General features: G+C 38.0%; 1 protein-coding gene across 2 annotated transcripts; it reads left to right on the top strand.

Moving 5' to 3' along the window:
• Positions 1-381: 381 nt before the first annotated feature.
• On the top strand, positions 382-21443 carry TCAIM (T cell activation inhibitor, mitochondrial). 2 transcript variants are annotated; one of them, XM_054273628.1, is made up of 11 exons: positions 382-467; positions 2435-2510; positions 5716-5851; positions 6383-6536; positions 7433-7679; positions 9323-9445; positions 12088-12185; positions 13827-13918; positions 15937-16169; positions 16676-16807; positions 20145-21443. In XM_054273628.1, the coding sequence occupies exons 2-11, from the start codon at positions 2482-2484 to the stop codon at positions 20368-20370; spliced, it is 1470 nt and encodes a 489-aa protein (XP_054129603.1). In that variant the 5' UTR covers positions 382-467; positions 2435-2481; the 3' UTR covers positions 20371-21443. The 2 variants fall into 2 exon arrangements, with proteins under 2 accessions (XP_054129603.1, XP_054129604.1); XM_054273629.1 differs by lacking the exon at positions 382-467 and adding an exon at positions 494-588.
• The last annotated feature ends 254 nt before the right edge of the window (positions 21444-21697 follow it).

The raw sequence follows: 21697 nt of genomic DNA, 5'->3' as shown, positions 1-21697 counted from the left end.
TCTGTAGAACAAAAGGCTACGTGAAACGCACGCAAGCATTTGGCTAAATTACTCCCATCTCCTGAGCAAAAGGGCAGGCATTCCTTTTGTCGGGGTTTTCCCGTGTCGGGTTATCCCGTATTTTCTGTATCCGTGAGGACCCGCTGCAGGCGTATCCGGACTGACGGGCGCAGCAGCCTCAGCAGAGGGAAGGGGGCTCTACCCTCAGGCGCCCCTGGGGGGCGGGGCCTTCGAGGCGCGCGCCCGGCTAGGGGGGCGGGGCCCGGGCGAGGGGGCGGGGCCCGGGCGGAGCGCGAGGGGAGCCCCGCCCGCCCCGAGCGGCCGCTCAGCGGAGGAGCCGCCAGGGGGCGGGAGCGCAGGCGCGCGCCGGCCCCGCCCCCGGCGGGAATCCCCCGGGCCCGCCCCCTCCGGGGCCGTCGGCGGGGGCGATGGGGCCGAGCCCCGGCGGTCGCCGTCCGGCCTCGGCGGTAAGCGGGGCCGGGCGGGGGCCCTCGGCGCGCCTCTCCGCGAGGGGAGGGCATGAGCGAAGGCAGCGCGGCCCACCGCCCACCTGTGCGGGGGGTCCGCTCGGACGGCGGCCGGAGGACGGTGCGAGGCCGTGCCTGGGCGGTGTGTGGGGGGTGTCTGCTTTGAAGCCGAGCCGGGCCGCGTCGCTCGGTGACCGCCGGTGGGGTGGGGGCCGGCGGCGGTACGTGCGCGCGGGCACGCGCGGCCCCGGCTCTGGGCTGAGCTCGGCCCGGCCCGGCCCGGCATCGGCCGCTCCTTATCCCGCGTCTTGTTCCTGAGGGTGCGAAAGGCCCGAGAGCCGGATCGCAGTCAGCTCTGCCGTCCTTTGGGAAGACCTTGCCTTTAGCAGATCTTAACGCGAATTGTAACAGGGCTCTGTTTTCGGTGCTTTAAATTATTAGTGCTCGGAGCGCCGCGGCTGATTCCCTTCCAGGCAGTGAGCGAGTCGCGTTCACCCCAGCTGATTTTCTGAGCGCTGTCATCTTGTTGCTTCTCGCGCTGTTGTCTCCGTGCTGCCTCAAGTGTGGGTAAACACCTGAGGCAGACAGCAGCGGGCTGAGCGGGGCTGCCAGCGATGTGACACACGTCGGGGTGCCAAAGCCTTCTGCGACACAATTCACATTTCGTTGTGTTTCACTGGGCTTGTCTTTGAGGTGGGGTGCAGGTGAAGCTTAGCCTAACCCAGGAAGTTTTGTTTTTCAGCTAAGCCGTGTACCAATTTCCAAGCTGTTAATAGAGCGTTTAAAGCAAGAAACAATGATGCTTTTGTCTGGTTATATAAAGCGTCACCGCGGATTAAGTGAGATTCTTGAGTTTTTTCCATCCTCTGCCCAGATCCCTGAAGCTGAAATTACAGTAAAGGAAAACTGTTTTATGACCAGAGAGCTTGTTAATGTATTTAACTTAATTTATGATTCGGACTCCTGTTACAGACAGTGAAAATGACAGGGATACTGTTTTGCCTACATATCTGAAAATCAGAAGACAAAAATTACCAAATGTTTTGGGGATATTCTAGCTCAGTGTATTTTTTTCTTCCTACTACCTGCCTCTAGTGAAAATTTAGGTTCTTCATTAAGTATTTTGGTATTAGTAATATGCACTTCTGAAACTTCAGGTATTTTGCAAAGTAGGCATAGGAAGTGTCATTCTGTATTGGAACACAGATGATGTTTCTCTGATAGCTGTTCATCTCGGGTTCTTTAAAATGGCATATATAGCAGGCATGTTATTTTGATAAGTGCAAAGTGTATTAAAAAAAAAAAAAGCTTGAAAACATTGCCAATAGGGAGTTTACCACATAATCCCTAATAATTAGGTGTATATTTGCACTCTGACATGCCAAGTGGTTCGTCTGCTGTTGGCAAACTCTAGCCTGCAGTTTCTTAGTGCATAAGTTATTGGTAAGAATTGCCTAAGTTACTGGTTAAGAATTGCTGATTCATTTTTTATAAATGTCAGCAAACCTTTGATTAAGAATCCCAGGCTGTATGACAGTGATTTTCCCTCTGGTTTTATATTACCCTCCCATAAAGTTATTGGCACTTGTGTTTTAAGGTATTATTATTTGTTAGGGTGTAGGACTTAGTAAAAGTTTACTTGTGTTAGTGCTTAAAGAAAGCTTCTATTTGTTTGCTTTTTAAATTCTTAGGAGCTCTTTTTCCCTAACTGGAGTACCTTTAAATGTTCATTCTCAAATCAAGATACTGTAACAACTCATAATATTGGCAAGACTCACTGTTAGTAGAGGAAACTGAAAGAATTCTTACAAAAAGCTTTAGGTTTTATATGTGCTTGCTGAATTTGTATTACTATTGTGACTTTAGAAGTTATCACCCAAAATTTAGAAAGTGGATTGGCAAGTAACAGGGGGAAATACCATGTCCATTTCTAAAAGGATTTTTTTTATTTTCTCCTTTTTTTTAAGTGAGTTAGTGGATGGCTGAAATTTGGCTCAACCAATAAGTTGCTGAAATGTTTTGCTGCTTGAGAACCGTGAGAAGGTATGGCATGTTACTGACCTAATTTACCTTTAGCATATGTTTCAGTGTTTGCTTATGACTTGCATATTTGTGAAACTGGTTTGGTACTTTTGTTTCATGCTTATTTCTTTGACATTCTCATCTTTACAGCTTGGAGCTTTCAGCAGAGCATCCACAGTTGAAAATCCTCCAAAGCCATATGCCTGTCCTCAAGTGAGACATTAAAAAGGCTCTCAACAAAACAAGGGTTTTAAAATGGCTTAATTATGAGAAATATGAATATGATATCCAACATATTACTGCATTATTGAGTTATTAAAGCTCAGTGCTTCAAATTGTGTGAATACATCTGTAACTATGAACTTAATTTAACAGAGCTTTTCAGTGCCAAAGCTTTACGCCAAAAAGTTGAACTTTGGAGAGATGTGAAGAAAAAGGAAGTTGAAGGGAATTATTAAACCAATAAATTAAATCAGTCTTGGAGTATGATTGCATAATGTGTTCTAGTAGAGATTGTGTTTCATGTCTTTCGTGAAGCAGAGGCGCTGCCCTCAAAGTGGCTGTGACCTTGATTTTGATACGAAGCCTTTCTCTGCGCTTCAGATCTAAATGAAGCTCTTGGAACAATCTTTGCTCCTTGTGAGTGAAGCCATAAACATCTTTCTTGCATTTTCTCCCTCTAAATCCATTTTAATTCACTTACTTTGTCACTGCAGCTGAAAGATGCCTCGGAGTTCTGTCTTTCACCTTCAGTGAATGAATTCTTCCTTCTGTCACGCAGACTAATTTTGGCCTTTGAGCATTTCTCTTTTAAGCAAGTTCAAAATAGACTTTTGGCTGGAATCCTAAGCCTTCCTTCTAGCATGACAGTGTTGTTTAGATACAAAACAAGGGAACTAAAGTTAGCCATACTTGGCCATTTTTCATCTAGAATAACAGATGGAACTTCATGATTAATAAACTCAAAAGTATGATTAATGGTTTCCAGCTATGTTGAACTTTCTTTCTGGACTATTGGAAACATCATGCAGGGTAGCTTGAGAGTGGATGTGGGAAATGGTGAACAGAGAACTGAGCTACTCTTCCTCCTAGCACCTTGGTCTAGGAGGATGTGAATTTCTTGCATGTCAGTCAGCTGCAATCAGAAGGGTAACTGATTCGTTTACTGTTTTTCTTTGCTGCAAATATTTTTTTTCCTTTTACTGTTTTGTGTCCACTTGCTACCTGAAAAAAGAGAAAAATTCACTGGTTTTTTTTTCTCAGCAAGACAATTATTTTGGTGCTTCCAGATCCAAACTGGTAAAGCATATGACCAAGTGGACTTTTATCCAGAGTGCTTTGCTGCCTGTCTTGTCTTGTCTAGTAGAGATGTTTTTCCTGCCTCACTGGGCAACTGTGGCATGATTTTGTCATTAAGAGCTTTCATTCTCCCTAATAATATGATATTGCTGTGGTACTTCACCATCTCCTGCTGTTTTGAGTACAATCTTGGGCTGTAGTGATGACTAGTTTTAGTGTTAGAGTCTCTGAGATGAGCAAGGAGGTAGAAGTGTTTGCCAGTGATATATTTTAGCTTTTTTTTAATCTTACATTTCATCTACATGCATGAAAATTGTTTTTTAGTCATAGCAGATTTGGAATTCCATCAGCTTTCCTACATCATGAGGTTTTTGTCCCACTTTTCTACAATAACCTCTATTTTCAGCAAGCTGACTTTTAAGATCTGCTAATTAAATATTTGCCTACCTCTTAGGCAGAAAAAATTAGTCTTCACTGCTTTCATGTTTCTAATTGAAGAGCTGGGAAGGTTGACAGAAAAAAAGGTAAAGTAAGGGTCACTGCTTCTGCTTGACAACTCAAATATTATCACTTATTATTTTCCAAAATAAAGCATTCTGCTTATTGTCTGAGAACAAATTTGGGGATTTTTAATTTTTTTTTTAAATTAATGATAGCAGTTGGGAAAGTCTCATGTGTCTTGTGTCCAGGATGATTATTTGATCTAGGATGCTGGATAAATAGATCTCTGTAATAGATCTCTGTAAATAGATCTCTGTAAAACAGTCCTGCTAACTATTATTAATAACTTATTAGTTTTATGTGAGTTGGAAGCAGCTTTGTCTGTAATCTATCATATATTTTCCTATTTGGGGGTTGCAGTTTGAGTGAAACTGTGAGGAGTGAAACTGCATTGATAGAGCAGAGTCTGCCCTTCTGATTGCAAACTAAAATGAGTGTTAATCACCAGAATTGCCCTGATCAATTTGTAGCTTGTGAAATCAGCTGAAGGAGAAACCTATTGTATATCTCCCAATTCACATTTTCTTGCTGCTTTAATGTATACTCTCTTGCTTCTTAGTTTGCTAAATGTGCATATTACCTTTGAGCTATGGCAGGATATTTTGGTGATTTTTCTTTCCATTTCAGTCTTCTGTAACACAAATGTGCTCATTACAGAACTGTTGTTTAATTTCTACATAATTGCAGGCATTCTGTAATTTGAACTCTCTGAACTTCCTAGAACTTCTTCAACTTAACTTTTCCTTCTGATCTTAGGTAAACCAATCTTTTTCTCCTACCATTAAATTTCTTTTAGTCCTGGTTTCTTGTAATTCAATGAAGATGAAAGTGCAAAAAGTATTGTCTTTTTACTTGATGTTTTCTATAAAAGAGTATGTTCAGGAAAGTAGGTATTTTTTTTTAATAGACACAAGTATAGAGCTCAGAAACTAATGCAGAACTTTTTTTCACTGAATTGTGATTATTATTCCTGGGTAAAATTTAATATTCTTTTGGCACTGCTTGAAAAATACTGGGTTTGGCTTTTTACCTTGGAGGTTCAGAGGTATGTAAAGGTTGGCTTTTTGGAGCAGCTTCAATGTCTACCAAAAAATAGCACTAAAAGCAGTATTTCCAGTTTGAACTACTTGACTCGGAATTTTTATTTGAGAAAGTAGAGAAAAGTTTCTATACTTATTTACATGTCTTATTCAACCATTAGCATCCACCATTCCTCAAACCCATGGGATTGGCACTGTCAAAACACTCTTTGTTAATCCCAAGGGGAAAGATCCAGAATTCAGACTCCTAATTTAAATTCTCCAGTTTTAAATTATTATACTTGCAACTAGAAATGTTTACTCCATTCTATCACATTTTAGTGTAATTGTATCAGTTTGTCACTTAATTGGTAACATCATACATAAACATTTTACTGCTTTGTTAGGTTGTGTCTGGACAAGATATTGCTGCAGTGCATTCGTCAGTCAAGAACTTTGTCAGGCGCCGATGCCATCAATGCTCTCAGACCTTTCTATTTTGCTGTACATCCAGATTTCTTTGGCCAGCATCCCAAAGAGAGGGTAAAATACTTTAGTATGCTTTCTTTGTAAATATTTCATGTATCCAGGATGGAAATTTTCTAGTTTTCCTGCTGTCAGAGAGAGAAAAGTAATGTTAGAATTCATTATGGTTGGTACCAGAGAACAAAAAGATACACTTCCTTAATTTTTAGCAGGGATAGATCCCTTGAAAGTGCCTTATTTGTTAATCATATTTTCTAATTGTTATAAAGAAAGTACTGAGTCCTTCCAGGCGAATTTATAATATATTTTATCCCTTTGAAATGCTGTGCATTGTATTTGAATCAATTAATTTCTTTAAGCTTGAAAGCCAGTGGGTTTTGGAATGTACACAAATATGCAAGTATGTTCACCATACAAATTATTCGTGCAAGGTGATTATAAATGCTGAGAATATGAACCATATTAGTACTTGTTAAAAGCAACTGACATTTTGTGAAACTTAATTCTGCATATAAGATTAAAAAGGTTTAGATGAAAAATGCCCAAATGAAGGATCTGTAATTTTTGTTTGGTTTTGTTTTAAAACAGGCAGTAAATGAAAACTCTCTGAAGAGGCTAAATGGCTACTTGGAGAACCTACAGAAACCAGGATTTCGTTCCTTTAAGCCAACTCAGCTTACTTTTTATGTAAGAGAAAGAGAACCAAACTCTTCTAATGTTCCAGAATCCTTCAGTGCTTCAGGTGCTTTTATATTGTGTAGAATGTATCTTCCTGTGTTTAAATTCCTTCAGACCATTGCTTAGCCCTGTGCAGTTGTAATGACTTTTCAACTGAATAAAATCCTGTCAAACCATGAAAATCTGTATTAGATCAGGCAGGTGGGACCATCCCAAGTAATTAAACATCTTAAGCTTTAAAAAGCCTTGAAAGAATGAGACATTACAGCCCTGAGGTCAAGTTACAGTATAAGAAAGTAAAAAAGGTGGATGTAAATGATCATATTTCTCATTTTAATTCCATTGCCATGTTTAACTGGAGCAACAGTTGGGTCCTTGTCCTCATGGCAGTTCATATGTTGTACACAGTGTCAGGACACTTGTAGAATCAGTAGGAACTTACTCTCTAAGAATAAGCTCTATGATATCTGAAGTTTTAATTTACTTCATTGTGTCTTTTCTTTGAGACTACAAAAAATATTGCCAAATTTGGATTGTTGCTTTTGATTGACTTTACTCTGCAGTACCAATATGCCTTACCTAACAGAAGAGTTTTACATTCTGTATCCTGACAGTCAAAACACTTGAGCAAATTGTGTGGCACCCTCATGCTAGAAAATAAAATCTTGCTGTTTTTCAAGAAGGTAGTAGGGTTTTGTCTGGTCTCCTTAACATAACATTTGAACTGGAACCTGTCTTCTGCTCTTGAGTCAAAAGCTTACTTTCTAATTAGGGAAATTAGGCCCAGTAGCTAAGTGATGGGACATAGTTAAGCTGCATGTGAATTTTGCAGTGAGTATTGAAATAACAGTATCATCACAATTTTCAACTACCTGTGCCTTGCCAAGCTTCTTCTGTAAGAGGAAATAAATGGGAATGCATTTAAAATAATTTTAATTAAATCATACTTGTTTTTTACAGGGTTTCGAGCGGTCAGTTTTACATTACATACTAGGGATCTCCTGAGCACAGTACTAGATATTCTCAACTCCTGCAGTCTATCTACAGAGCATGTTCAGAGTTTGAATGGGAACTCTCAGCCCCACAAGGAAGCAAAAAGCACAGTGAACAGACCTATCAAATGGGATAAGACTTATTATTCATTTACTGGATTCAAGGATCCTGAGGAGGAACTAGAGCAAGCCCAGAGAGTGGAAACAACTTTACTGTATGTAATGCTTTCATTGAACTGAAATTTTGAAACCTAAATTGGTCTTATTCTAATGCTGAGTTTTTTAAAGGTAGGCAATTAACATTCTGAACAATACAAAACCTTATTGTCCAACATGTAATTTTGCCATGCTTGTTATAATTAGAGTTCAGATGAGCTCCTGGAATAACTACAGTGCCAGGAAAGCTGAAGCATTCTGGTCTCTTTGCCCAGCAGTCATGTTTGGTCAATCTAGTTATGGTTGATCTAGTTTTTCAGATTTATGAAATATTGGTGGCAGTTCAAAAAGAGACAGGGGCCCCACTGCTCCAAATAGCTCCTTACCTCTTATAGGACTTCTGTAACACAAACCTGTATTGCTGTTAACTTCATGGTTCCTATTTCATTATCCCATTCTGTTGAGGGTGGAAGATAATACATGAAAACTAGGGTTAAAAGGTTTTAATATGCATGTTAACACTATATCTTAGTGTTGTGCTTCTCATTTGTTGTTCAGCAGAAAAACTTGAATATAACAGTGTAGTTATAAATGCTGAACTTGCATTACATGTAGTATGTTTTGTAGTAAAGTTGGTAGTTTAAAAAAATTGGTACATGCTCATTTTCTGACACATTCACATTTTGGGGCCTTGAAAAACTTCTGTAACAATGAGATTTAAGTCCCATTTGAAATGAATGCAGAACTATGCTGGAAGGATCTTCAGAGCAAAGTATGCCCCTTGTCCTGCATACCAACTCACAAATAAAACTACTCTCAAATACACAATTATAAAGCATTTAACTGAGATTTAACATGCTAGAGAATATTTTTACTTATTTTTTACACATTTACAAGGAGTGCCACAGACAGTTACGTATTAACAGTCTTGTTTTTATACACAGACAGCTGGCATCAGGCCTCCCTTTTTACTTGAGTTTGAATTTTTTTCAAATACAAATGAGAATGCAACTATTTGTTTGCAAAAGTTAGAGTATGAAAATTAGTTTATACTATGAAAAAGGCTAAATCTCTTAAATAGTAACCTTTTCCTAGAAACAAAATTACCTGCTGAAATTTTAGATGTACTCAAAGAGTCGTGTTTGCCTGGTTGTGATTATTGGCAAAAAAACTATAAAACTTTGACCTGTTTAATCTATGTTCATGTCAGCTCTTTAAAAGTTACCTAACCTAGCCCTTTAGTACTACCTCCCATATTTGATAGTCTGCTATGATCACTTTGGGGTTTTGTGTTAGGTTTTGGTGTGTGTGGGATTGTTTCGGGTTTTTTATAGGCACATATGTGGAAACTCCTTAAATTAAATCAGAGTTCTGAAGGTGTCCCCTGAAGTCACAGTGATCTGTTGTTTTTTGCCTTTTAAACAAACATCCAAGTGTTACAGTTTGAACACTGTCAGTGATTTTGATTATTAGAATTCTTAGGCTTCTCCAAAGATATTAAGTGCCAGGGTTTCCTTTGTAGATATCTTAAGGTGAAGCATTTAGCAATTTCATCTTCTATCCTGTATTTTTAAAAAATCCCATTACCCGATAATTTGGCTTGAAACATATTGTCAGTAAGAATTGAGTTACTTGTACTGTTTACATGATAAATCATACAGCAGCATGCTTCTACTGTTGAGTATTTTTCCTCCTCTTTCAGGTCCTGGCTAGATGATAATGCAGCAATTGCAGTAAAAAAGCTGAAAAAGAGTTTGCCGCTTAGAAAAGAATTAGAACGTTTAAAAATTGAACTTTCTCATGAACTCCAGCTCTCAGATATCAGGTAATTAATTAGATCAGCTGAACTTGGATTAAGACAGTCAAAGCAAGGAAGTGTTGTCTAATACTCTGCTATGAACTTTAAAAGCTTATTTCAGCAAAACAGCTATATTTCATATATGAAGAAGTGTTACTGCACTGAGTAAATTTCTAGAAGTGTTCTACTGGATCAAAAGTTTCCTGTTACAATCTCCTCTGAGAGACCTCCTATTTGTAACTTTTTGAAATTTGAAAGTGTAGGCTCCAGTTGAGGTAAACACAGAAACAGAACTGGTGTGTATGTGTTAGTTTGGATGTTTTGCTGGTTAAAATTGCATTTCCTGAAATCAAGTTACTATCTACAAAGTTAACTAGAGCAGCAGTGAAGTGCAGCTTTGCACATAGTACATAATGACATCCTGTGAATGCTTAATAAAAATGTTCTTTCTTTTAGTGTTTAGTTTCTCACTCTCCAGAGGAGGAGATTTCTTTGTTTGAAAGATCTGAGTACAGTTGAAGGTCTTGATTCTTCAGAATACTTCCAGAAAATAATTTGCAATCCTTTTTTCATTTTTGTGCATTTGAGTGAGAATATTGTGAAGTGGGATATTCAGGGTGGGGAAAGTGGCAGTGAAGGTATTCACAAATGGAAAAATAAACTTTGGGGGATTATTTCAAGGGCTAGTCTGTTATGTTCTACTTCTTTAACCAGGAAAGAGAGAGTTGAAGCTTCTAAAATCATGCTTTTGTACTTTCACCCTGCAAAAGACCCTGGTTTCCTTTATGCTGAAGCCAGGTTTTTTGAACACAATTTCTAATGCTCTGTAAATGTTCTGTGGTGAGGGTTTTTAACATTCTGGAACAGTCTTCAGTATTAAACTGATAGGTTTGATTTTATTCGTAGCCTATATTAATTTTCTTAAATAATTTCTACTTCTAAAATACATTAAAATTATTGTGTTCCATGAAGAGTTATTTATCTTCCATGAGTTACATTGTTTTAATTCAGAAAAGAATGTGAGTGTTGGAAATCTGACAAGTCAGTATCTTAATAGGGCACTATGACTTGTGGTTCTGGAGCCTTGTGCTAGTGTTCGCAGAGATCTGAAAAGTAGCTGGGTCACTGGCATTATTCCATGTATAAGTTTAGGACAGATGAAGAAATGGCCCCCTTTTTCTGCTACAGTCTGATGCTGCTGAAAGCAAAGTGATATTGCTAGGTAACAGTAAATAATTGTTTGAATTACTTGTATTTCATTAAATTGCCTCACAAGTGCTGTGGCATAGTGCCATTCTCTGCAAACCAAAGAGTGAGGTTTTGCCAGTTAGGTTTTCCTAAATGAGATGTTTTGAGTGATCCCAGCCAGCAGCTGAGTACCCACACAACCACTTGTTCATTCATACACCCCCAATGGAAGGAGGAAGAGAATAGGAAGAGCACAAGCAAGAATATTTGTGGATTAAGGTAGAAGTTTAATAGCTGAAATGAAGCAAAACTGTGAGTTCAAGCAAAGCAAAAGGAGAAATTAATTCTGTGTTACCCGTTGATGGGCAGGTGTTTAGCCACTTTTGGGCAGTTGGGGTTCAGCATGTGTAATGCCTGCTTGAGGAGACAAACACCACAGCCATAAAGGTTCCCCTTCCTTCTTTCCATCAGCATTTACTGTTGAACATGACATATGGTCTGGAATATCCCTTTGGTTTTTGTAGGAGTCACCCAGCCTGGCTGTGTCCCCCCCCAGCACCTTGTCCACCCCAACCTGCTTCCTGATGGTGGGGGGCAGAGTGGGAGGAAAAAGTAAAGGCCTGGACACTGTGCCAGCACTGCACAATAGCCAAAATATTGGTGTGTTATGATCACTATTAATAAAATACAAAATATGAGTGTTAGGAAGAAAATGAATTCCAGACAAACACAGTACAATAAAGGAATTTTCCACTTTGAAACAGTTTTCCATCAATTAATAGTCTGTAAAAAGGTGTATTTTTCCAATACACTGGGCCTTCACAGTTTAGATGCTTTTTGAAATTTGCTTAGCTATCAGTCTCATCGGTTTGTGATAAAAAAAATGTCAAAACTATGTGTATTAAAGCCAGCAGGGTAACACCTGGCTCTTGTATGGTTTAACAAAATTTACTATAAAATATGAATAATACTTAATAATATAAAATATTAATAATAGCAACTTTCCATTGGAATTGTGGTAATGTTTTGGGCTAGGAACCAAAAAAAAAAAGAAAAGAAGACAATGTCCTTACATACTGTATTTGCTCCTCTGGACAAACATTACACAGTGTCCAAACAAACTGCATGGTCCATGACCAAACCAAATACTGGGTTGTCTGGTGCTGTTCTCTTACTAACCCCCTTCTTTCTGGGGGAGAGATTTATGAGTTCTATCTACCTGGTTTTATATTTATTTTTCCTGGTGTTGGTTTTCTTTGTTTGTTTTTTGGGATTCACTTTAAGAAACACTGGAATTTTATTTAGGCTTCTTATCAGTTCAAATAGCATATGACATAGACACCTTTTGGGTAGCCTTTGCTTTTATTACTGTTGAGGTGCTATTTTGCTTGTGTTATAAGTCTTTGAGTTGCATCTCAACTTCTGTGACTTTTTGAAAATAATATTGAGGATTAAATGCTTTCAATTACATTTTTATTTAGGTGGCAGAGAAGCTGGGGCATTGCTCACCGCTGTAGCCAGCTGCACAGTCTGGGTCGCTTGGTCCAACAGCGACCTGAAATATTGGAGAATGTTAAAGGTATTTCTGTTTCCTGTTTCATATATCCTAATCTAGTATTGATTCAGAAATGAGCATGAGTCCCCTGGGACAATGGAGCTCTAGTTCTTTTCACAAATGATTCTTTTGATAACTGCAAAAACAAACTGTCAGGCTTACAGAAAAGCTGGTGAGAACTTACCTTTAAAGCTACTGGGTATTTTTCAAAGTGACCTTTCCTTAGAATTGATTGACTGCACTCAGCTTCTAGTTTACTTCTTAATGAATGCAAGTGGAGTCTGTTGACGGCACTAGGCTTAATATTAGCAATGAAAGTAAAAAATCTAAACTGAAGCTCTCAAAGGATTGAGTTAGCAATAGATTGTTGCCCATGGTATATTCAAGTCAAAAATGTGAGTAGGTCTCTAACCCTAGCGATGATTTGCTAGAATACCTTAAAATGCTACTTGCTTTCTTTTCTCATGAGTTCCATAAAATAGCTATATTAAATTCGGTATTTTCTCAGGAAAAACTAAAATATTCTGTAAACCTGACCTACCATTCTTCTCATACAGCTGTTTGACCTGTGGCAGTAGCTGTTTCCTCTAATTGTAATTCCACATTTTATGCCTGTCTGCAGATACCCAGTTTTGAGTGGCTTTCATTTGAGGGTTCACCTAATCCTTTGCCAAAAGACAGAGTGGGAAGGACAATGAGTAGTAGTTTTCAATTGTATCAGATTTCAAATTAGTTTCTTTTCCTGAGCATGCTAAAGATAGAAAGCATTATAGAAGTCTGTCTTGTGAACCTGATGTAGTCTCCATTTTTGAAGACATGTAGTAATGCACTGGATAAATATCTATCAGTAACTATACAAGTACAGTTGATGTGGCCTTAGGGTACAAGGATGGATTAGATGCCTTGAAGTCAGTGTTGCTCTTCTTTGGGATTTCAGAACACTGATTTCTAAGAGCAAGAGCTTCTACTTAAGCCTTGTCTTGTAGATTAATACATCACACTGAAGACTTATGGAAGCTTATTTTGATAAATAGTTGCCTGTGCTTTTACCCTAAAGAATTCTTAAAGTTCTTTGTACTTTGTTCTTGAAGATCTTGAAGATCTTTGTTAAAAAGACATACTCACACTCAAAACTGATTTATCCCCCTAAAAATTCACCTAGAATTAGGCCTTTATGTTGTCTCTGTTTTAAAAAAGAATGAAAACATAATGTGCAAGCTTGTATGTTGCTGAGAATTTGGAAATAGAGTTGAATGCCCTTATTCATAATTATTTGACCAACTTTTAATTTGCATATACTTCAAGTATATAGTGTGCATTTCCTACTTTACACATGACTTATACAGATTCTTTGAATATCCTCTCTGATGAGATTTTCTCATATTTTAAAAACAGTCATAAGAAAAAAGCCCAATTAAATAAAAGTCTATCAAGTTGAAACAGAGAGAAGGCAAATGCTGGGTCAGGTTTATATGAAAAAAATTCCTAAACGGGACTTTTCAGGAACCTTTCAAAATTTGAAGAATAACAGAAGCACCTACTCACATGCATTTGTGCTGCAGAAATACATTTCTTGTGACATGTTAGCAGCCTGGTTAAGCCTTCAGTAATTGTAGGAATGGTTGCAGTAAGCCAAATTAGTAAAGAGCTTTGTTCCATCTCTAGGACGCACGGTGGTATTTACAGACCGCTCGGGTATGAGTGCAGCAGGTCACATAATGCTGGGGACCATGGATGTTCACCATCACTGGACCAAAGTAAGAAGATTTCAAATCAAATGAAAATGCCCCTTGTTGTGACATCCTTTTTTAAACTGTAAACAAAAAATATTAATAGGTGCAGATAACCAATGAGTGTTTTAAAGCAAACACTTAGCTAATGCATTTAGCATAATGGTGTACGCTGCATTTGAGATTTAATCCTAGTGTGCTGTTACTAACAACAGTCTTTGCTAGATCTTTGCTTTCATTAGTAAGTCAGTACTACTTCTGATTAGAGATAAAGAAAACTAATTTGTTATGCACTGTTCCAGTCTGTGCAGTGAGTCCTGGCAGAATACTTTGTGATCATAAAGAGTTCATTCCCATGAAGAGCTAATGGATTTTATTCCCATCTTTTATAAATATGAGATTTAAAGGGAGTTGTGAACTGATAATTTCAGTCAATGACTCTAACCAACCCTGTCACTCTATTTTGTTCTTTTAGGCAGCTAATGTGGATGTTGCAGAATTTTATCTTTAGTGACTATGTCAATTCTGCTGCTGCTTGTGTAAAGTTCAGAGTTGATAAGCTTTCTGACATCCTAAATGATAGCATTGTATGCAAAGGACCAAAAACTAAATATGTTGCAATATAAACATGTCACTTGAGGAATTTTTCTTTAATCTTGGTTACTGAAACATTACTGATAATTCTATCAAAAAATATTTCTTCATAAAGGGGATTATTGGTGGAATTTCGTAGTTGGAAATTTCACCCTGCTAGAATATCAGAATATTCTATTTCTGTACTCCAGTCAGTGAATAATACGAAAAGTTAACACTTGCTCTTCTTTTTTTGGTGGTGCTTTGAATTTTTCCCTATATATGTTTCACTGAGGGGGGGGGAAACAAACCATGGCTTGTTAGTGTGGACAATTTACTAAGAACTTAAACTGAGAAACCAGAATTTAATAGAAGACTTTCTGAGATTTGAGAGTGTTGATAGTCATTGCAATAAAGTTTTGTGATTATACTAAAATAAACATTGACTTCTTGAAGAGATAAATGCTTCATCTCTCTAACCTTTGCTGCAGGTTTTTCCAAAGGCATCATAAGGCCACACAAAATGACATGCAGATGGAGCAATGTGTGTAGTTAGTTGTAGTGATGGTATTTGCTTGGGAAGACAAAAGAGTGGTATATATTTGAACCTGAAATCAGAGGCTTTTTATTTTGAAATGCAGTGAAGATTATGTGAAATGTTACACAGAAAGTCAGTGAAAATCTTGATGAGGTTGGTGGGTCAGTTTCTAGAGAGCATATTTGTCCAATTCTACCTCGTTTTAGAAAGCAGTCCTAAGTGCTATTACTTATTGTTACTAATTACTAGAAGAAGGAAGCAGTAGAATACTGTCCAAGTCAGTCTCTAGGATGCTTGGTCAGAGATACAATATTTAAAGGATTTTTGCTGGTTTTCTCTGTAACAAATGCAAATGCTGAACCAAATTTTATTGTGCCAAAAGCTGTTCTGACTCTACTATCAGAACTATCTACTGTCTATTCTACTGTTCTCCTGAGTTTCTAAAGAGATAGGTCTGAAATCCCTTGACTTGTTGTGGCAGAAGCTTTTTCTTTTTTATATGAAAAGCTACTTTAAAATAATATCAACAGGGGAGATGGCAGGTAGTGACTACTGTATGAGGAATAGCTCTACCACTATAACTGTGGTGATAAATGTTTTATATAGGCATCAGATTATATATATTTTTTTATCTGAGACTATTAATTTTTGAATATATAGAGGATATTCATCCATGTTTTTATGTCCTTTTGGTACCTTTATGTTATAAATACAGAAAATACTTAAAAGCTTGTTGGATTATATCTTGTCCCAAAACATATATACTTAATATTTCTCACCTATGGTATTCGTTGATTGTAATTTTTTTTCCCCTCTGGTTCCATGTTTGCCTTGTTAAGTGTCTCTTCTATGGTTTCTTGTTACTTTTTTAATTTATTAAAATTAACTTTTAAGCTCTGTAACATAGAAAATGTTCATTCATGTGTATGCACAGATTTTTGAGAGACTGCCAAATTATTATAAGCTTCAAAAAAGGCTGCTGCTTTTGGAAGATCGGATAAGCCAACTTCTGGGAGGCATCCAAGTAATATACATTGAAGAACTGCAGCCTCTGTTGACTCTAGAAGAGTACTTTGAGACTCTGAACTCTTTCTATAATAAACTACGTGACAGCAGATTGCCTTTTCATCCTCGCAGTCTGCGAGGCTTGCAAATGATTCTGGAAAGGTAAGTGCTGGCAAGGAAGGTTGATTTCTTTTAGAGCTTTTACTCTTTTTTCTTTTTTTGTTACACTGCTTATTGTTCTCACTAAGAAGAAAAGCAATGTAATCTCAGATTTTCATTATGTCAAAGTCTTTTTGTTCCTGAAGGTTTTAAGTGCATTTTTATGGGTTAAGAAGGAATCAGATTGAAGAATATCCTGCTTAGTTTTATTCAAGTTGGACTCAATTCTGTCTAGTTTGGAGTGTTAAATCAAAAGTTTTGTGCTGTCATGATGGTGTTTCTATTTTTTGAGTATTACTGTCAGCTCCTTTTGAAATGTCATTTTAAAAAAGCATAACCAACTATATTTCTCCATTCTCATAAACCAAACTTGATAACTTTTTACCAATTATTCTGATTGTGATTAACTTATATTCTTGTATCTCTAGATTTTTTTCTGAAAGTAATTTATATAAATAGTTGCATTAAAAAATTATACCTTGTTCTTTACTTCCATTGTGTTTCATTAGTGACAGATATGCACCAAGCCTACATGAACTTGGACACTTTATGATCCCAACAATCTGTGATCCAGCAGCTCTTCAATGGTTTATTTTTGCCAAAGCACAGGAAGCAAGAGAGAATTTGAAAAGAAAGGAGGAGTAAGTGTTCATGTGAATTGATACACTCAGCTCTTTAAAATCTTTGCATGTCCTGTTTTTTATCTGGAGAAGGAGGAGAATTTTTTAAAATGTATTCATACTCTTTTGCTGAAAAAAACTCTTTTGTTTCTAAAATAGAATTTTACCCATCAGCTTTACTAAGTAAAGAATTACAGCATTAGTGAATGCTGTTATTAGTTATTAGAAAATACCCTCTTTCACCTTTGTAGAGACAATTGTACATCATTCAGAAGTAAAATATCTTTGCTTACAAGACAAAATTGCAGAATTGTTTTTACAATAATGTCCTCAAAGAAAAGGTGGAAAACACCTTCTTAATGAATAAGAAAAGGAACAATTTTTATTAATGTTAATTAAAATGTGACAAAAAAGCAGTGAAATCTAAACTCAAAATAACTGAGACCAACTAGAGAATCATTATTTCCAGTTGTTGATCAGGCAGTTGAGAAAAATATTAATTAGTACCTAACAAGGCAAAGAAAAGAAAATTGGGGAGGAATGATGAGAGAAACACTTTGTGGGTACTCTCTCACAGATGACAAGGTGATTATGATAGGGAGTCACAGCACCATACTTTATATTAGGGCCATGGTCTGTAATATCCATCAGAACTGTGAGTTTGCTTCTTGACCTTGTACCTTGTATGTGTCCTTGAGGATGAAGTAGAGCTACTGGGGTTTTCAAATAAAGTACTGTTACAGGTAAGTGGGTGGTACTTGTCCTTTCAGGGGTCGTTACTGCAAGTCTTTTTTTCTGCTTTGGAAAGCTTTTAATGAGTTGTTGAATTTCACACTGCCATCAATATACATGATGTGTAGATCCAGATATGTTCTTGTGAAGTTATTTTAGGCATGAGTCTTGCTGAAGGCTCTATGGTTTTAACTCTGTTAAGACCTAATTACTTGTAAAGCTATGTTTTGCAGGTGGATTTCAGTAAGCATGATTTTTTTGGAATTTTTCCACAACACTAGTCCAGCTTGGAAGCTAAATTTTTGCCATATAAATTTTAACTACTGAATAGCTCTCTATGTAACTGTCCACATGTGACAGCTGGAGAGTATTGTCTATAGATTTTGGGAGGGATGTTGTAGCAAATATATGCATTTGCATCTGGGTAGCTCTCCAAAAAACCTCGCCCTTCTGCACTTCATAAAGACACCAATCCAGGAAAACTGTGCCCTCAGAGGAAAAGCAGCTGTGTTGCAAGAATGTAAGAGCCAAGATGCTTATCTTGTGTGCTGGCTGATGCTGGTTTGTATGAAATAGTAAACAACTATACTGGGTCACAGTATCTGTCCCCATCGTCCATTAGCTTATGGAGAGGCTTTATGCATGGGGCAAAAAATGTGATGGGTTTTTTACTCCATACTCCTTCCCAGTCTGACTGCACTTGAGAAAGTACTTGAAGGTGGAAACATTGTCTCATGTTAATAGAAATCAATAGACTTTATTTTTCCCCCTCTTAATTATCTTACTCCTTTTTGAGCCGATTTGCATTTTGTGGCTCCTAATATCCAATGGCAGCAAACTTCATATTTGAATCCCATATGGCATGTGTATATGAAAGAGGGTGGAGGTGTTCTATGATTTATATACCCACAGCCTGATGATGTCATTTGTTGTTCTTTTGTTCTTGTGTGATAGGAAATACAAAACAGTCATTCTGTATCACCTCTGCTTTTGTTTTGTAGCCGTGTCACGTTTCCTCTTGTCTTTTATCGAAGCTGGAAACTCCTTTTCCACTTAATGCTTCCTTGGACTTCCTCATATCCTTCTGACTTTCCTTGGCCTCATGTGGTGGTTTAAAAGGCCCTGTGATAAAGGAAAATACTTTGAGATGTACTGGCTGTACTTTGCACATGGATCTGAATGTTTTGCATGCAGTAAACAGTATAGAGTGGCTGTAATTCTGACCTGAATGCACGAGGAAATCCAAACACTGCTGCTTTAGAAAGTTCTGGTATCTGTGTGGATAATGTCAGTCTTGTAGTAATGCAGAATTTTCATTCCCATGCTTCTTTAAAGTATCAGGTTTGTGTGGTGATAAAGGTGCAAGCCTCCCTGTGGAAGGGACAGAAAACAAACCTGCAGTTCTTCAGCTGACTGGATTTCCTTCAAGGGAGCCTAAGATTTCACAGAACTGGAAAGCTTGGTGCCTTGGTATTTGGGAATGCACTCAGGAAAGTGGAGTGGAAATGGTCCATAGAGAGGACAGGCTTGCCCTGGGTTAAGTCGCTCACTCAGCTCATTGCTGACTGCCACAGTGGGCTGGGCTCTTGGGCCTCAGCAGAGCTCAGCGCTGTGCAAGCACAGAGAGGTCCCATCCTGAGCTCTGGGGAGTAGTGGCAAGGCCCTACAGTAGCATTTTCGTGTGAGGTAAATGGTGTCAGTCGCTCTGTCTGTGCTTGCCTTGGGCTGATTCACATCCCATTGGTGCTGCTGCTCTGGAGCTCCTCCCTTGTCTAGCACAGGCTCTGTGCTCTAGGGCAGCAATGGAGCTGTGTCTGCAGCCAGGCTGGCTTGCAAGTGCAGCTGTGTTCATGTGGCACAGTGCCCGAGCTGGTGGGGCTGGCTGAATCTTAACTTGTCTCTTCATCAGTTGATCAGTCACAGCTCCAGTGCCTTAATTAAATCTACACATTAACTTTCTTTCTGAATAGTTTGAGTTTGCATGTGGTGTCTTATTTCTCTGAGGTGAAGGAAAAAGTCATCTGCAAGATCTGGATTCAAAATTCATAGAATCATTTAGTTGGAAAAACTTTTAAGATCATTGGGTCCAAACACATCAACAAAGTTCTGCAACTGAAAAGGTTCTAACACACTTAATATGCATCAGTTTACTGTACCCATCAGTTGTTGGTTTTGATGACATACAGAGTACTGGTTTAATTAAGACAGGGTAATTATCAACATGATTTTATGCTTAAAACCTAAGTTTTCAATGTTATTTAAGTATTTTCATTCCTTACATTAAAAATGGAGCCTCACGGGATTTTTGTTTTTGTGTTTTTCCCAGTTACTTAATGAGCAAAAAGATGTCAGGGCATGGGCTTTGAAATGTAGTCCATGGGCATATGGTGCCCATAGTCATGGAAGAATGTTCACTCTGACTTCTTTGATAGTCATGGGCCACAAAAATCTCAGCTCCACCATATCTGTATATGAATTGACACCTTTGTTTGCATGCATTTAATCTACTTATTTCAGTATTTCTGGTTTTAATATGTTCAGTATATATTGAAATGCTTCTTTTAAGGCAGGGGTTTTAAGAGATGCAGTTGTAAGTTTGTCACTGTGTGTTGTCTCCATTTGCTAGGATGATGCTTACAGAGAAGGAGCTGATCAACACTTCCACAGAAAGATTTTCTTTGGACCGGCTGTATAAGGAGCCCAGTGTTTCCAGTGCACAGATGATAGATTGTTGTAAGAGGCTGCTGGAGGAATCCTTACCCTACCTACAAGGCATGCACCTTTGCATTTCGCATTTCTACTCTGTGCTGCAGGATGGAGACCTGTGTATACCTTGGAACTGGAAAAACTGAGGGATGTATCTGATAATCAGATGAATTGTTTTATTTTCTGTAAGAGGTTATAAATATGAATGTTTTTAAGAGTAAATTATTTAAATCTGTATTTTGATATCAGTATTCAGCTCACAAATTTTCTTCCAACTGCTGCTGAGGAAGGATTGCAGTTCTAGACAATTTGCACAATGCGCAGTATTGGTAGTCCTGGGAAAGACATCTGTACATTATTCATACTACTGTAGAAGTCCCAGTGTATGGTTACAGTTGTGAAACCCGTTTTTGTAGTGAATTCTGAAAATACATTAAATTTCAAGTCTGCAAAAATGTGCATGTTTATCTTTAATGTACATAAATATCACCAGATAAATAATCTTAAATAAAGAGTGTGCTACTCTAGCCAGGCATTACATGCCATCTTAAGGGGTTCACTGAATACAGAAATACAGAAGTTACCTGATGCCAATGCTGGCATTTCATATTGCTACCTATCACTGAATTAGAAAAAAACAAGGGAAAAAACATTGGAATAGTTCTCCTTTGCAGAAGACAGCAGTACATTTACTTGGAGTCTACAGCAGAATTTCACATGCTGGTCCAACGTTGTTGCCTTAGGATTCCAAAATGTGCCAGTTTTACTGTCTGTGGCTACCTTAAAGCAGATGTTGTTCTCTTTTTGTTTTCCGGCATTTGCTCCATAAATACCAACAATCCTCTTTACTTACACTATAACAGATTGCAAATCCCATACACAACACTTAAACCCTGAGTAGTTTAATGTGACATCTAAGGGAAGGAAGCACTGATTTGTGTGGGATTGTCTGCAAGAGTAAGTACTTCTCAGTAAGAACAAGGAGTTTGCAGTATGGCAAATGCATGGATCCTTACTGGTACTTTTTATTCCCTGAAAAAAAAATGAAATAAAGTGTGAATGCATGTCAACACTTTTTCATTGTAATACATGCCAAGATGCATTTTGGTATTTGGATTACTACTTAGCAAAATATCGTTTGAGAAAGGTCAACTGCTTAACATTTCTGGATTTGAATTTACCATAACTGGCAAAAAGAAAAGGAATCATCAAATGCTTACTTGCCTTGTATTTTTATTTGTATTGAGCTGGGGAATTGGTGTGGTTCTGCGTTTTCTCCTGTTAGAAGGCTCAGTATCAAGTTGTTTATTAAGATGTCAAACTTAAAGCAAAAACCCCCACTGTGATCTCAAAAATATCTGTTCTAAAATGTCAGGACAGAAGCTGTGACTCCCTCAAGGCCTTCAATCCAGGGGATTTACTGGCAAGGCCTGGAGAGGTTTTGAAGATCAATTGACAGTTTTTTCCAAGTAC

The sequence above is a fragment of the Melozone crissalis genome, unplaced genomic scaffold (assembly GCF_028551555.1).
Source record: "Melozone crissalis strain CALT ecotype California unplaced genomic scaffold, PUWL_Pcris_2 ptg000016l_1, whole genome shotgun sequence".
NCBI classification, from domain to species: domain Eukaryota; kingdom Metazoa; phylum Chordata; class Aves; order Passeriformes; family Passerellidae; genus Melozone; species Melozone crissalis.
Note: the sequence above shows the minus strand (reverse complement) of the source record. Positions and strands in the feature narration are given on the sequence as shown.